Consider the following 15,545-nt stretch of genomic DNA (forward strand, 5'->3'; position numbering starts at 1 on the left):
CAAGATCCAGGATTGATTTTCGTGCGGATTCAAAGAGGCCTTTCATGTATGACGATCTGTACGAGCTCCTAAAGGATGTTGTGCCCGCATACAATGTGGAATGATTATATGCTTGTAATGGAATTATAATAAAAAATATCGTATTATTTTCTAATGCAACTATGTTTAAAGTGATTTCATTCAAATTGAAAGTTCAAATAACATTAAGGGGTACAATATACTAAGTAACTTCTACATTGGAAACTAATTCAAGAGGGGAAATTTAATTCTACAACGAGGTAAAATAAAAGCAAATTACATAATGCGACATGATTAACTAAATACTTAAATTCATAACATCCTGATGAATGCAACCAACTGTTCAACATTAGGTATAATGACGACTTGACCCCTTAGTCGACGCATAATGTCATTTTTCGGATTCACGAAATACTCCCTTTGCATGTCGTCGGCTATTTGGCCCAGATCATTTTTCATTATTTCCATATCAGTCACACGCTGGGTGTTCGCTGCTATCTTCTCGTTGCTCGCTGCTATCAACTCGTTGCTCGCCGCTAAATTTCTAATAGATGGACCACCGTCGTTTGTTCGAAGAAAATCCATCCTTTCCTGAGATTCTTGTTGGTCCCATGCAAACCTTTGTTCATCCCTTTGTTTGAAATATTCTAATGTCTGGTTCACTCCTTCAGTGACTCTTCTCTCTTCCAGTCTACTTAATTTGAAATATTATATCTTATGATCCAAGGGGCTAGAGGAAAGGAATAAATTTGAAGTGTTAAATACCTTGGGGTAACCCTGCCATTTATAGGTTCCAACTTACGAAACAAGTTGGAACACCTTTTTAAACTCACCCCCTACTGTTCATAAACACCCTTTACTGTTTTAAACACCCCTTGGATGATGGGGATAGACGACACCCCCCACCATCTTGCATTATCACATCCGGTCAGAAATTTTGAAGCCCGTGTCTACAACACTTTCATACTGTTCGGTTTACACAAGCATTATATTAGACTGTGTCGAAGACATGACTCAACCCTTAATATCCTATAAAAGGAGTCCTCTGTAAAGATAAATAACACACCACCAGTCTTAACATCTTGTTTAATATCTACTTCTAATATTTTATTTGTATTCTGCAATATGGATCATACGTCAACCCCGGAGGAGAAAAAAGCATTTATAGCGTCGTGGATCGCAGTAAGGTCAGTTCCAGTTGTAGAAGGAGTTGAAAGAGATGTAGATACCTTGTTGTCCGTTTATTATCGTTGAACTTTTATATCGTTTCTCCGTACGTGTACTAATTTCAAATTAATGAAGTAAATCATATTATGTTTCAAAGCGATTTAATTCTTACTAGACATTGTATCCAAAAAATATGTTTGGGGATAAACAACACAGTCATCATTTAAAATCTTCCAATTATTTTATCCTGAATTACTTTTTCAGACAAGGTTAACTGTGTAGGATAAAATAAAGAAAAAGATTTAAAGTGTCTGACATCTTGGTGGTCTTTATCGGGTTTGTCACCCCACTTGCAATACAAGATAAGCCTTACACATCATCGTTACATGAAAGGACTGTTACAGAAGGTCCTCTATAAAATAACTTCTTCGCCATGCTAAATAATAGTGCAAAACATAAGATACTATAATCCATCTGGTTACATCTTCTCCCGGAATATTATTTCTTCTCGTCCATTTTATCCGACAACTACACAACCAGAAGAATGGCTAGGTATACCGTCGAAGAGGATGTTGCAATCACAAATGCGTGGGTAAGTGTTGTTACCCTTCCCGAGGTTGACCATCACAGGGTTCCGGCTAATACGGTTTGGAGCCTCGTATTCGAAAATTACACACAACAGTTCACAAATATTCATCAAAGAACAACTTTTGCTATAAAGGGTAGGCTTGGAGTAATAAAAAAGGGGGTGAGGGTTTTCGTTCGTTACCAGAAAGAAATTTATATTTCCCATAACCGATCTCCACTATGGACAGTTGAGAGGCTTGTAAGCAGTTTATTTTTTTACTCAGACCACTTATATTTTTCAACAAAAACACTTGCCAACTTATGATATTTTTTTTGGTGTAGGAGCGATATGCAAATGGAAAATACGCTCGGGATACAGGAAAAGAATTCATGTTTTATCAATGCTACCTAATCATGAAGGCTAACATCCCGGAACTTAACACGATACAACCACCACCAAATCATCCTCAAGATGGAGCGGAAGATTAAAAAAACAGCATCAACGACATGATAGTAATGGTTTTGTGGGCATACCTCTATGTAAACCCTCACGAGACAAAACTCGTCCGTTATTGCCACATAACGGTTTAAATGCTTGACGCACCTATTATTTATTGCCTAGCATTCGCCGAAATTCATCTAAGAATAAGATTCAATAATCGTTTAGAGACCTTTATTCATTCAATACATGTAGCCCTTAGGTTAATATCAAATTATTTATAATGGTGTATGTTTAACCAACGCTCACCCTGATAGAAAGTATACGCACATAACTTGTCATATAACCTGCGAGTGTAAACCGGGTGTAGAAAAAAAAGGTCAAACAAATATATATCCAGCGCGCAAGTTGTAACCGCGTACTGGAAAGACGCAGTTTGAATCAGCGTGGCACGCTGTTTGCAACCGCGTTTGGTGCTTTTTCCACACGCAGTTTCAAATTGCGTCCCCGGATTACTTCCATCTTGGATCCAAGCCACACGCATTACTCTCTGGGAAGCAAGGCTACTATTCATCCATAAACGACACTTCTACAGGGAAAAATCTTGGATCCTGGATCCCATTAGAGCCAGCCTTATAGGTGTAAAACTGACAAATTTGTTGGTGGACTTGCTCTTAATAAGTTGTCTTGGGATCAATATTCTATGCTATCAACAAAAAGAAGATTTTTGTCAGAGGGAGAGCAAAAATATATCCGAGAAGAACAAAACTCGGTAATCGGCTCGCTTATTGGGACCGAGTCAATTTATTTCTCAAACTCGGACCGAACTACCCCATCATAATCACCCCTGACTTCTCACTACAATCGACAATCAAATTGAAATTCTAAAATAACTCAAGCAAAATGACTGGAGATAATATAACTTCAATCACCTTCACAAATCTATTCATGTGCTCTTAAAAATCTTTCATGATGTTAGTCGCACCATAGGTTTAGGGATTAATAGATGGATCCCAACTCATTTAAGTATTAAACATATTGTCCATGAATCATTCAATTATTCGCATCTTGTCAATATTTGTAGATGATCGTGAAAGTACAAAAATCATGAAATCATTAATTAATCATCTTGTTACGGCTGGAAGAGATATCCCAAGTTATCTTTTATAATCGCCGATCATTGGTATTTTTGCAAACTGTAATTGTAATCGACATCTATCTCTCACAGATCGGGACAGATGGGGTGGCGATGGAGTTAGAGGGAGGTGGTGGAGTTTGAGGAATGTGCGTGAAATCTATAGTTAATATTTAATGGGGATAGTTTGGTCTCATAAGAAAATATCTATTAAATCGGTCCCAACAGCAAGTCAGCTGCAATTTTTGGACTCCTCGAATTTCGTTTTGCTCCCCCTCTAAAAAAAATAAAAAATTAACACACTCCCCCCTCATGAAAAAAATAAAAATGATCACGATGTGAACATGGAAATCATTAGTATCATCGAGGCTGTGTTTCTTGGTATCTATGAAAGGACAATTGTCAAGTACTGATGGCTGATACTCTCCATTACACTACCTACCAACCCAAGTTTGTTTTGATATTCAATTCTTATCACCAGTAACCTCATTAAACGTAGATCAAGATAACCCCTGCTGATAACAGTTCACATGCTCACAGTACCTAACTACAGCTTTACCAGACACATGACACATCCCAACAACATATATTAACTAGGGTCTCATTAACCTACCTTAATACGTGTGTAAACAGCTAATCCACTTCGGTCTTGGCTAACCATGACGGACTCAACGAGAAAGAACTAACTTTTCAGAAACTTCCGCCATTTAAATAGGAAGAAGAAATTAAGAGAGAGAGTGCGTGCAAACTCTTTCGACCTAAAAACGAAAAATAAAAACAGAGCGAAAGAGAAAGTAAAAAAATCCTTTCAGTAATGGCGTCTATGAGTTTCGTTAAGTTAAACGCGTCATCATCACAATGGATCGGACAACAATCTTTCAATCAAAAAAATAATGGATCATTATTTTCTCGGTCTGCACGCCGAGTTTCCATGCCGATCCGAGCTGGTTCTTACACTGATGAACTCGTTCAAACAGCTGTAAGTGAATTCTTGATTTGTATTTATACGTTTTGTGCTTATCGTTCAACTGATCTGATCTGTGTTTTGGGTTGTTTATGCCTTGGGATTAATGATCTCTTCTGATTTTCATTTTTAGTGATCCTGGGTTAAGATTTGAGTTAGGGTTTGAATTTTTAGCTTGTATGATCTAGATCGTTTGAATTTCCCCCGTTTTGGAAACCTAGATTTGGTGTGTTTCGAGAATTGACTGATCAGTGGAATGAATATTAGTAAATTTGAATTACCCCGTGAGTTTTTTTTTTTTTTTTTGTTGTTGTTGTTGGGAGGATATTTTCCTTTTAGTTTTTGTTTTTTATATTAGTTACCCAGATTGTCCTTTGTGAATATGTTATATGTCAATTCATTCATTTACAGTGATATTAAACAATTAGATCAGTATTCTGATTGAATTTAACTATAGACTGTAGCGAATAAAATTAATTGAGGCAATCATGAATCTAATGGTGGAAAGCTAGGATGTCTTGGTCTTTACATTTTGTATTAGTGTGGTAAATTTTCATTTTTCCTTTGTCATTTCAGTGAGTGAATATATTGTGTTTTTTTCCTATGTTCAGAAAACCATTGCTTCTCCTGGACGTGGTATTCTTGCCATTGATGAATCTAGTGCAACAGTTGGGAAGAGACTTGCATCAATTGGGTTGGACAATACAGAACCCAACAGACAGGCGTATAGACAACTTTTACTGACAACTCCTGGTCTAGGCGAGTACATCTCTGGTTCCATTCTCTTCGAGGAAACTCTATACCAGTCAACAACCGATGGGAAGTCATTTGTAGACGTCATGCGTGAAGCCAAAATTATGCCTGGAATCAAAGTGGATAAGGTAATAACTACACTGTCACATATTACTGTGATGCTTAACTGTCTTTACTAGTTACCCCCTGGCATTGCTTTGGTTCTAAATGTAACTGTGATGCTAACATTTCATTTGTTGTCATTTGAAAGGGTTTGGTTCCTCTACCTGGATCCAACAATGAGTCCTGGTGCCAGGGTTTGGATGGACTGGCTTCACGATGTGCTGAGTACTACAAGCAAGGAGCTCGTTTTGCAAAATGGTGAGTCTCAAGCCATTCTAGGTCATGCTTGAACATGTTTTGCATGTTAGTGTCTTACAGCTACAATCTTTTTCCGTCTATAGATTCCGCACTCCGTACATTATCTTTTATTATAGCTAGTTAATTATCTACTTTTATCTCTTTTCTCTCTGTTATATAATTGCAATATTTATTTGACTTCCTGCATCGGCAAACCCTCTGCTCTGTATACTTTGTATGAGTGATATGTGCCTGTTTATCAGTTAGAATCTTCTGTTTGATTCTTATTCTGTTTTTTCCATCACATTTCATTTAACCATATTGAAAACTTTCAGGAGGACAGTGGTTAGTATTCCTTGTGGCCCTTCTGCACTAGCTGTTAAAGAAGCCGCATGGGGACTTGCTCGTTATGCTGCGATTGCTCAGGTATAATTGATCTTCCTCTAATAAGAAAAGTATAGGTGGTGTGGAGGCTGTTATTAGTTTTTAACTTCTAGCTGTGAGGATTAGGTTTCATCAATGTTGGAATCAACCTTAAAGATTTTACTGTCGAAAACATGATGCAGGATAATGGTTTGGTGCCAATAGTAGAACCTGAAATTCTACTCGACGGAGACCACCCTATTGAAAGGTCATTGGAGGTAGCTGAGCAGGTGTGGGCAGAAGTGTTCTATTACTTGGCACAGAACAATGTTGTGTTTGAAGGCATTTTGCTAAAACCCAGCATGGTAACCCCAGGTGCCGAACACAAAAACAAGGCTTCCCCAGTCACCGTTGCCAAAAACACCCTCACAATGCTTCGGAGGAGAGTGCCTCCTTCTGTTCCTGGAATTATGTTCTTATCCGGTGGACAATCTGAAGTCGAAGCAACTCTAAACTTGAATGCAATGAACCAGAGCCCTAACCCATGGCACGTGTCCTTCTCATATGCACGTGCACTTCAGAACTCTGTGCTGAAGGCATGGCAAGGACGCCCTGAGAATATCGAAGCTGCACAGAAAGCACTACTCATCCGAGCTAAAGCCAATTCCCTTGCTCAGCTCGGCAGGTACTCTGCTGCAGGAGAAAATGAGGAAGCTAAGAAAGGAATGTTTGTTAAAGGTTACACCTACTAAGGCAAGAGAATATATCCGTCTCTCTTTTCCGCTTCGAATCTGCTGATTCCACCTCCTCGCACCAAACACTATCTATCGGTATTTGCCTGTTCTATTGGCTTATGTGTAGTAGTTTTTCTTCAGATTGTTTTTTTCCCCATTGTTCCTGGGTGCTATGCTGCTAGTTGGATTCCTAGGGATGCTTGCTGAATCCATTACTTTTCGTAGAAAAGGTTCCCGTCTTTTTGTATGTTCCCCCCTTATGTTAGTGTTTTGGATGATAATAATTATAGCAATGGCCAACCGGTGAACAATAACTGCCGAAAGTTCAGTTGTAGTACTACATGAAAGAATTCTCATATGAAGGTAAAAGTACTGGGAGGAAAATTCCTCTCAGTTATTATGTTGTATTCTAACTGCACACAGGAGGATCTTTTACAGTTTGAGAATACAGTACATAAGATTTTTGGTTATATACCGTGGCTTCAATGAGCTTAGAAGTATCACGTCAGTTATGGTCCTAATTGTGCCTACTGCTTCTACTCCAAGTATTATTGCCTTTAGTATTTTCAGATCAGTGGCGCAGTTCTCGTCTTAAAACTGATTAGTGGCCCATTGAAGTTAACATGACAGACCTGAATTTCTTACCTGTAATCCTTGCATCTTAATCTCCAAATCTTTTAAAAAGAGCCCGTTCAAATGGTAGTCAGTATTAATGCTCACCCTTCGATTATTTCAATGGAAAAAAATTCGATTGTTTTTTTTTATACTGTACTGTCTCTATCAATTAAGTAAAGGCCAGGGATAACGTGCTGCACATGAAGAATGCATGTTTGCTAGTGCTTCGGAAGTTCAGAGCTGGTCCGGGAAGCCTTAGTTAAGCTAGTGTTAGGAGTCAGATGCGTGGCGCAAAAATTTTCAATGCTTAAATTCAATATTAAAAACCCTGGACTTGGTCACTTAGATCAGAGTTTATGCGATGTCATCGAACAGAAATAGAAAAGTTCTAAAAGTTCCCTTGATTACGAAAAAAGATAGATATCCTGAAAAAGATAGATATCCTGAAACTCCCCTTTTCTTCGACAGAAATAGAAAAGAAAATTTTGAACCTCTCCTACAAAGATATTACAACACCCTTCAGGGTTGGAAGGCAAAATCTCAAGCGGGAAGAACAATTTTAATACAAGCTACTCTTCAATCTTACCCCACTTACCAAATGCAAATGTTAGCTCTTCCCAAAAAAAACTTTGGATAAACTAGACAGAATTCAGAGAGATTTTTGGTGGGAAAAAGACGATTCCAAGAAGAAAGGTGGATATATAAGGGCGTGGAATAATATGTGTCGACCTAAATCTCAGGGAGGATTGGGCATCAAGAACCCACACAAGTTTAATATAGCTCTGCTCACAAAGCTAGCCAGTAGATTAATAATTGAAAAAGACCAATTATGGGTAAAATTTTTAGAAGCGAAATACTTCGATAACGGAAACCCAATAGAACCAACTAGAAACTATGAGCTTTCTTGGATATGGACAAGCATTCAAAAAGGTCTGAATATTATCAAAGGAAATTACACTTGGCAAGTGAAAAATGGAGATCATGTGAAGATTTGGGAAGACAATTGGATACCCAATGAAGATATCGTGAACCAACCAACTGATAAAGAAGAACCCTTACCACAGAAAGTCAAAGAGCTATTAAATGCAAAAGGAGAGTGGAACTGTGATTTAGTAACTAACTTATTCACCCCCGAAATAAAGGAAAAGATTCTGATAATTCACCCTAGAATAGAAGATTCGGATAAAATTAGATGGAAACACCATGATTCGAGGGTCTTCTCGGCAAAAAATATATACAATTTTTTGATAAATCAAAGCCAGGATAATGAGAACGACAAGGATTTCCCCTGGAGATCTTTATGGAAAATATAAATTATCCCAAGAATTAGACTATTCATCTGGAAGTTAATTCAAAAGGCCTTACCCACAAAAAGTAGACTGGCAGCACACAATTCGGAAATCTCACGAATTTGCCCCGTGTGCAATTCTCAAGAGGTGGAAACGGAAATACATCTTTTCAAAAATTGCCCCTTCGCGAGGGCCATATGGTTTGGGTGTTCTCTAGACGCAGCAAATACGCAAATTTTCACAGCTTCGATTGAGGAATGGGTTAAAACTTGGATTGAAGACCCAAATTTCTCACAATTCAAGGAAAAAATTGCCACTATTACGTGGTTTATTTGGAAATACAGGTGTGAGGTAGTTTTTCAACAAACAAACCCAGATCCCATAAGACTGATCGAACAAATCAAGAATTATATGAAAGAGGCAAGCACAAACGACAGTCTTTTAACTAAAAAAGGAAATAAGACTAATAGATCCTCTTGGTCGGACTTCAATTCAGATTGGATAATATTTGTTGATGTTGCTTTTAAAAAGGAGGATTTTTTTATGGGGTACGCTTTCATACTTTACTCAACTGACCAAGAAGCGTTCATGCATATATCAGTGGGTTCACAGTTGGATTTCATAGTCGTCCATGCAGAAGCAAAGGCGCTCCTAAGAGCTTTGAAATGGTTAGAAGAAAATCTCCTCTCAAGTGTTACAATAGCTACAGATTGCAAAATCTTGGCTGATTCTATCAACAAATCTAGTGAGGTCACTTCTTGGGTCACTGAGAATACTGTTGAAGACATTATGCAAATTCTAAAAAGACTTCCTCGAGCAAAAATCGGGCACATAATTAGGGACCATAATGCAGCGGCGGACTCAATAGCTAAAGAAGCGAGGATTTCGAAATCCCAACACAGGACTAGCCACATTCACCGAAAGGTCAAAAAGGAGAGTATCATCTCCGATATATTTGCAAAAAATGAAATTATAGAATTATTATACAATATCTTTAAGTCTTAATATAATTTTCTTTTCCATCAAAAAAAAAAAATCGAACAGGTTGGAGTTTATGAGATTATATTCCACACACTAACATTACAACCATCTTGTGAACCATGCTAGAACTGTCTTCACTCTCCAGCCACGTCTGTCTCTAGTACACGCCTTTACTCGATTGAGTTAGGTAGGAGTCATAGGACCCCCAACAGATATTTCCTTTAGGTGCAATGATTGGCATGCCTTAAAATGCGTGCCGAGTTGGATAGGTCCCGAACACATATTTCCTCTACGTGATCTCCATAACTTTAATCCTTACATTCAGTACTGAGAACCATGAACGTAGACTATCCTTATTCTCCTTGTTGTTGTGCCGTTTGTTCCATCTTTAGTTAAACATGAGCGAAGAATGGAAATTTGTATCAAAAAGACCAATCAAGGATACACTGAAAGTGTAATGTTAACATAATGAACTTTAACCGATTTTAATTCCTCTCTGTACATGCTCATTCATATTCAACACTGAAATCCCCCAGAATCCTAAATCATCTTCTGGGATGAACGAATAAAAAATATCTGAGTACAAAAAGAATAGATTTTCGATACAGATTTACCTTGGGTAAATTCATTTTACAATTCGAGCGTGGTTGCCTTAACAACGGTACTGAATTATATACTTCATAATTTATATATAACGAGGAGAGTTAGAAAGAAGAGCGACTTCTGCATTACCAGTGTTTAACCTCAGCTGTCGTAACTGGTTCTTTCAACGCCTATCTGCATAAAGAACCATTCAGCTTTCAGCAGATTGTGATCTTCACTATAACTATACATTTGACACGTCTACCAGCCGCTAGAAATGTTTTGGCTGTATGAGCTGGCGAAGGATGCAGCCACTGAATTCTTCGTCGAAACTTGGAGGTAATTTCTGACCACCATCACTCTTCACGTGTCTTCCGTAAAAACTTTGTACACAAAATCACGGAAGCGTTTTGAATATTGCTTCGGATCAACTGCCGATATTGAAGTTGGGTCATATTGAAATGATTTATAAGCATGTTCAAGTTTCTTGCTAATGTCATAGTCTTGAAGTATATCAATGATGCCAAAGAACAGAACAACATTGTAACATTCCCCTGTTGGTTCTCCAATCAACTGAGTTTCACAGTCAGTTTTTCTTATCGTCTGTTCGACTCTTGCTGGCATATTGATGCCCAGTCTAATAGTTTCCCACCTGAAGCAGTTTTACAGTGAAGTTTTAAGTATACGCGGGAAAAATCATCAGGATGAAACAACATCACCAGCATGCAACACCAATATAATTGAAGATGCAGAGAAGCCGTTTATGTAAAACTATGTATATTACCATGCTTACTAGTTTCAATGAGCAGAAGTACATTCTACGCGATTTATGTTTTATTTTGAAGTAACAGCATACTGTTATTATATGAAATTACCGTGTAGGATCAAAAAGAAGCTGATCCATGTCCACTCTAGAAAGTCGGACAGCTCCATTTTCAGAGTCACCTTTACCTATAAGAAAGGATCAAAACAAATTCAAACATGGTAAGAAACTCAAGCTGAATTTAGCAGGATGAGTAATGCTAGAAAAGATGAGTACAAACCTGTTGGAGTTCGGCAACCAGTGGGATTCATAGGTAAATCTCGACTATATGATGCTTCTCTAAAGTGAATTCCCACCAAAAGACTATAATCCATAATTCTTTCCTGCTCCAGAAGCTCGCAGTCCCTATCCACTTGCCTGTAAACGACAATCACTTTAGAAGACAACATAGCTAATGAAAAGCAAAATTCGTATTTGTGTCTTATTTCCTCTTTTTGATAGATATTAGAAGTCAATGGTGGTGGTTTCAACTACCTCTGCAGCTCTTGAAACCATGCTCTCTGTAATCGAAATATAAAATTAAGATCAAGGTCTTTAAGGGTTGTATTTGCATCAACTTCTGAATCAGGCTTATCTGTTGTACGTCCATGTGACGACCCTTTTAGGTCGAAGCGTCTGTGAATGGTGTATTCTGTACAAAATAAATTCCCCATGATGACGAACCGAACCTGGGTTCACCAATCAAAATATTCCAATTTTAGGACAACTGGAAACCGAATTGTCAAATTTAGAAACTTCTGCAGGTAGTTTTATGGTGTGGACCATGTCGTAGCCTCGTCCTTACCTTTTTCTGGGCAGCTCCAGTTAACTTTACACAATGGAGACCGTAAAATTTGGTCACCAAAGTATTTTCAAATGCACGAACATGATTATAATAAGCTGGTAGCATCCTTAATAGTACCTGCTCAAATCAATGAAAACAGACCAACTTAGATCCTTGGAATTCATTTTTGCTTTCCCTATTTTGCGAGCAAAAAGAAAACAAGGAACCCACCTTTACTTCCGACTTCTTCATCGTTTTAATCATGTAGCGGTCATCATTTGTCAAGTAAAAGAAACTTCCACTTTTTCCAGGAGAAGAGAGTTCTCGAAGTGCATCGTTTCCACAAATAGATATCATATAATCAGCTGGATCCACCTTGAACAACTTCCGTAGAGTCCTGAATGCAAACCAATATAAACAGTCAGGAGAAAACGAAGGCAATATCCATGCACAACAACAGGAACAAACCTATCCCAACAGGTAAGCGTACATAAATCCTGACCTGAAAACTAATGGACAGTAATCCTTCCACCTGAAGTCGCAGGACTGATGTGGCGGAGTATATTTGCTTCCTTCAGGGGGAAACTTTGTCCAAACTTTTTCCTTGGGATCAAAAGCGGAGGATTTCAGATCAAGAGATGAAGATGGAGCAGGTCTTCCTACAGAATGCCTGCATAAGAGTTGTATCGTATGTCAATAGTGAGTAACAAAGATAACCTGCTTAAATTTGGTAGCACATAGCTCATGTAATATCATAAACAGACAAATAAAATGAGAAAGAAAACAAATCGGCAAATGAGAGCTGAATTGCTTAAATGCACTGGTTTGTATGGTTTCCTATTTAGCCAGTTCTACATATAAGAGTGACTATAACAATCAAGGAATTCTCAATTTGGTAAATAGAAGCATAATGGAAAGGCAGTAGAATCACAAGAGGCACCAAGGCTTCTAATTCAGTCTGAGTAAATAGATCAAAGCAAAACAATATTCCCCAGCCAAAATAGTTGTCAGCTAATAGGGGCATGACGCCATGCTTGAATCTTTAGTCATAATGAAACAAAAAACATAAACTAACAAACAAACAAAGTTCTCATTTTTTTTTTTGGATGAAGTCAAAGCCATTCTTTCAACTTCCTACAATCAACAACAATTTTAACACTAACAATAAGTCCAAGAAGGCACTATCAAGAATGCAAAGACCTCAAAAGAGAACAAAAACAAAACAAATTACCAAGTAGTCAATTAGGAAACATGAAAAACAGAATTAGATATCACTAGATTTCAGTTATACCTGATACCCAACTGCAGATTAAGCATAAGCTCATAATTTTTATGCCCTTTAGAAATAGTGACTCCCTGTCTCTTCATTTCCTTAGGCTGAAATCTCATAAGCTGTTGCTTTGGACCTCGCGGATCCATATCTTCAAGCTGGAGACTGACCAAACCATCATCTTCATTGTTACCAATAATCGAATTCCCATCAACAATATCGCATGTAATATCCCCTTCAGACTCCCAAATACAAATTTTATCAAATCCTACCTTACCATCAACTGATGTTCTCCTCAACCTCCCAGTTGAATCATTAACCTTTGATGTTCTCCTTTTATGTTGATCCCCATCCATTCCAGACAGATTTAATATCTTTTGTGAAGGCATAATCGAAACTTTCTCACTAGGACAAACCTTACAATCATTCAAATCAACAGAAAAAACATCCTGTGGATTCCAATCAAGGTTACCAGCAGGAGATGAACCAGAAGGATAATAAGTACCATTTTGCTCCCTAGGATCTTTACTCCATGTACCTACATAAAAACTCCCATCTGACCATCTGAAAGTCCCATTCCCTTTAGGAAATCCATCTTCCCAGAACCCATCATATCTATTCCCATTTGACCAAATCAATGTCCCATTTCCGTTGATAATACCATTTTTCCATTGCCCAATATAATGATTCCCATTCTTCCATTGATACCTACCATGACCATCTTGTGATCCTCTCCTCCATTCGCCTTCGTAACAATCGCCATTAGAGTAATGTTTAATACCTTGTCCATGTTTCAAATTCATGACCCAAGTACCTCTATACGTATCACCATTAGAACCTGTATAAGTACCTTTCCCATCCATAAAACCGGTTTTGAAATCACCTTCATAAGTAGCACCAGATGGCCAACAAAATTTGCCTTTACCCATTGTTTTTCCTCTAAACCATTCACCTACATACATACAACCATCAGTCCAGAGATACTTACCATTACCATGAGGCAAATGTTCAGCCCATTGTCCTGTATAATAATCTCCATTAGACAATAGCCTTTCTCCATGATAAGTCTCTCCACCAGCACCATTAATACCACCACCATCTGCTGCTGTGTTAATAATATTTTCATCATCATCTACATGAGCTACTGACATTGTTGTAAATAAACTGTTCCCACGTCTCTTAACTGCTGCTTGTGATTTTCTTACTGTTGTTTCCCAGGCTTTAGAACCCACTTGTTCACTGCTCATTCTCTCTCTAGAGATCGAAAATAACTCACCTAGTCTATCTTCCTCCTCCTCCTCCTTATATCAAACCCATATTCCTCCCTTCCTCTTCCTCCTCCACCACCACCATCTTGACCATCATCAAAATGCTCAATGATGATATAAAGGAAATCTATTTTGGGTGTGGGTTTTCTCTGAATTTGATTAAATTAAGGATTATGATGATTTTTGGTTCTTGTATTTTTTTGATTTGGGTTTTCTTTCTCTGTTTGAGTTCTGATGAAAGAAAGAAAGAGAGATGGAGGGGTTGAAATGTGTATTTTGATTAACGGGAAAAAGCAAAAGGTGGGAATGAAACCAAGGACCTCCTTTTTTTCTTTTCTTACTCAAAGACAACCACAACTACATCAAACAACAACAAACCCAAAAACATTTTTATTTTTCTTGTTTTAATTTTTTTACCCTATTTTTAAGGATTGGTAAATTTTTCTCCTTTTCTGAGGAAATTACTTTATTTAGGGGAACATTAGTTGACCCATTTTCCTAGGAACAATAACAAACCTAACATCTGTAAGAAAAAACGAATTAATGGTGATGTAACCATTTTTAGGATTTTAGATTTAGGATTAACATTTAACAACAACAATAAATGAAAATTACAACGACTTTTTTTTTTTTTTTTTAATTTTAACACCAAGGCAAAACAGTTGCCGACTCCCACCACGCACTAATAAGTTTAATTAAGTGTAAACCCTGCGTCTATTGCTATGGTCGTGCTGCCTTCTCTCTCTCTAGCTGCTCTTTTTTAGGTCTATCAGGGGGTTTGACTTTGTCTCTCTCTTGACAGATACATATATGGGAGACCACTTATCTTCTAATTTTATTTGTTTTTTTTTTAAAGAAAAATAATTATGGACTCTGGAGAAATTTATAAAGTTCTTTTCTTCCAGTTAATCTCATTTTCTACTTCCCTTCTAATCTCACTGTTTCTTCTGATGTGGAGCTTATATTTCAGTGAATCAGAGCTAAATAGTATATACTTAAATATATTTAAGACACCAGTCAACTCGGATTAAAGAACAAAGGTTGTGCACTTGTTCTCTTGTCATCGAATGAATAAAACAATCTGTTTTTGTTATTGGGAGAATAGGAATATCAAAATTTAGATTTGATTGTACGTTTTCTCTGTTACAGTTTTCAGTTCTGTCTCAAGTCTAATTTAAATTTATTGAATTTCGTTCAAAAACAAACTTCTTCTGGGTTTTAAACTTTAGCTTGAGAACTGGGTCACAACAAAAAGCACCCTAAATTTCCACATATTAGTAGCACAGCTTGTTACGATATAACCAAGAAAACATGGCTGCTACAAGGTCCCCCAGTCTCACTGGTTCATGGTAGTTCCAGCTTCCAAGTGACTAACTGTAATACTGTTATGTTTGACTGGATATAAAAATTCCGGGTCGTGCAAATTGGCCTGTACAGAAAAACAGGAACGGTTCTGTACAAAATTTCGGTGATCT

The 15,545-nt window shown here is 37.5% G+C and overlaps 2 protein-coding genes across 2 annotated transcripts; one reads left to right on the forward strand and one right to left on the reverse strand.

Moving 5' to 3' along the window:
• Positions 1 to 4,012: 4,012 nt before the first annotated feature.
• Positions 4,013 to 6,892, forward strand: LOC113309123 (fructose-bisphosphate aldolase 3, chloroplastic-like). Its single transcript, XM_026557542.1, has 5 exons — positions 4,013 to 4,305; positions 4,902 to 5,171; positions 5,294 to 5,403; positions 5,718 to 5,808; positions 5,949 to 6,892. Exons 1-5 carry the CDS (start codon positions 4,141 to 4,143, stop codon positions 6,495 to 6,497), a joined length of 1,185 nt encoding a protein of 394 aa, XP_026413327.1. The 5' UTR covers positions 4,013 to 4,140; the 3' UTR covers positions 6,498 to 6,892.
• Positions 6,893 to 9,806: 2,914 nt separating this feature from the next.
• Positions 9,807 to 14,426, reverse strand: LOC113310450 (phosphatidylinositol 4-phosphate 5-kinase 6-like). The gene is made up of 8 exons (XM_026559142.1): positions 12,824 to 14,426; positions 12,035 to 12,202; positions 11,764 to 11,929; positions 11,554 to 11,670; positions 11,244 to 11,437; positions 10,990 to 11,126; positions 10,822 to 10,897; positions 9,807 to 10,598 (listed from the first exon to the last, which is right to left on the reverse strand). The coding sequence occupies exons 1-8, from the start codon at positions 14,047 to 14,049 to the stop codon at positions 10,310 to 10,312; spliced, it is 2,373 nt and encodes a 790-aa protein (XP_026414927.1). The 5' UTR covers positions 14,050 to 14,426; the 3' UTR covers positions 9,807 to 10,309.
• Between the last annotated feature and the right edge of the window lie 1,119 nt (positions 14,427 to 15,545).

Source organism: Papaver somniferum, chromosome 9 (assembly GCF_003573695.1).
Source record: "Papaver somniferum cultivar HN1 chromosome 9, ASM357369v1, whole genome shotgun sequence".
NCBI classification, from domain to species: domain Eukaryota; kingdom Viridiplantae; phylum Streptophyta; class Magnoliopsida; order Ranunculales; family Papaveraceae; genus Papaver; species Papaver somniferum.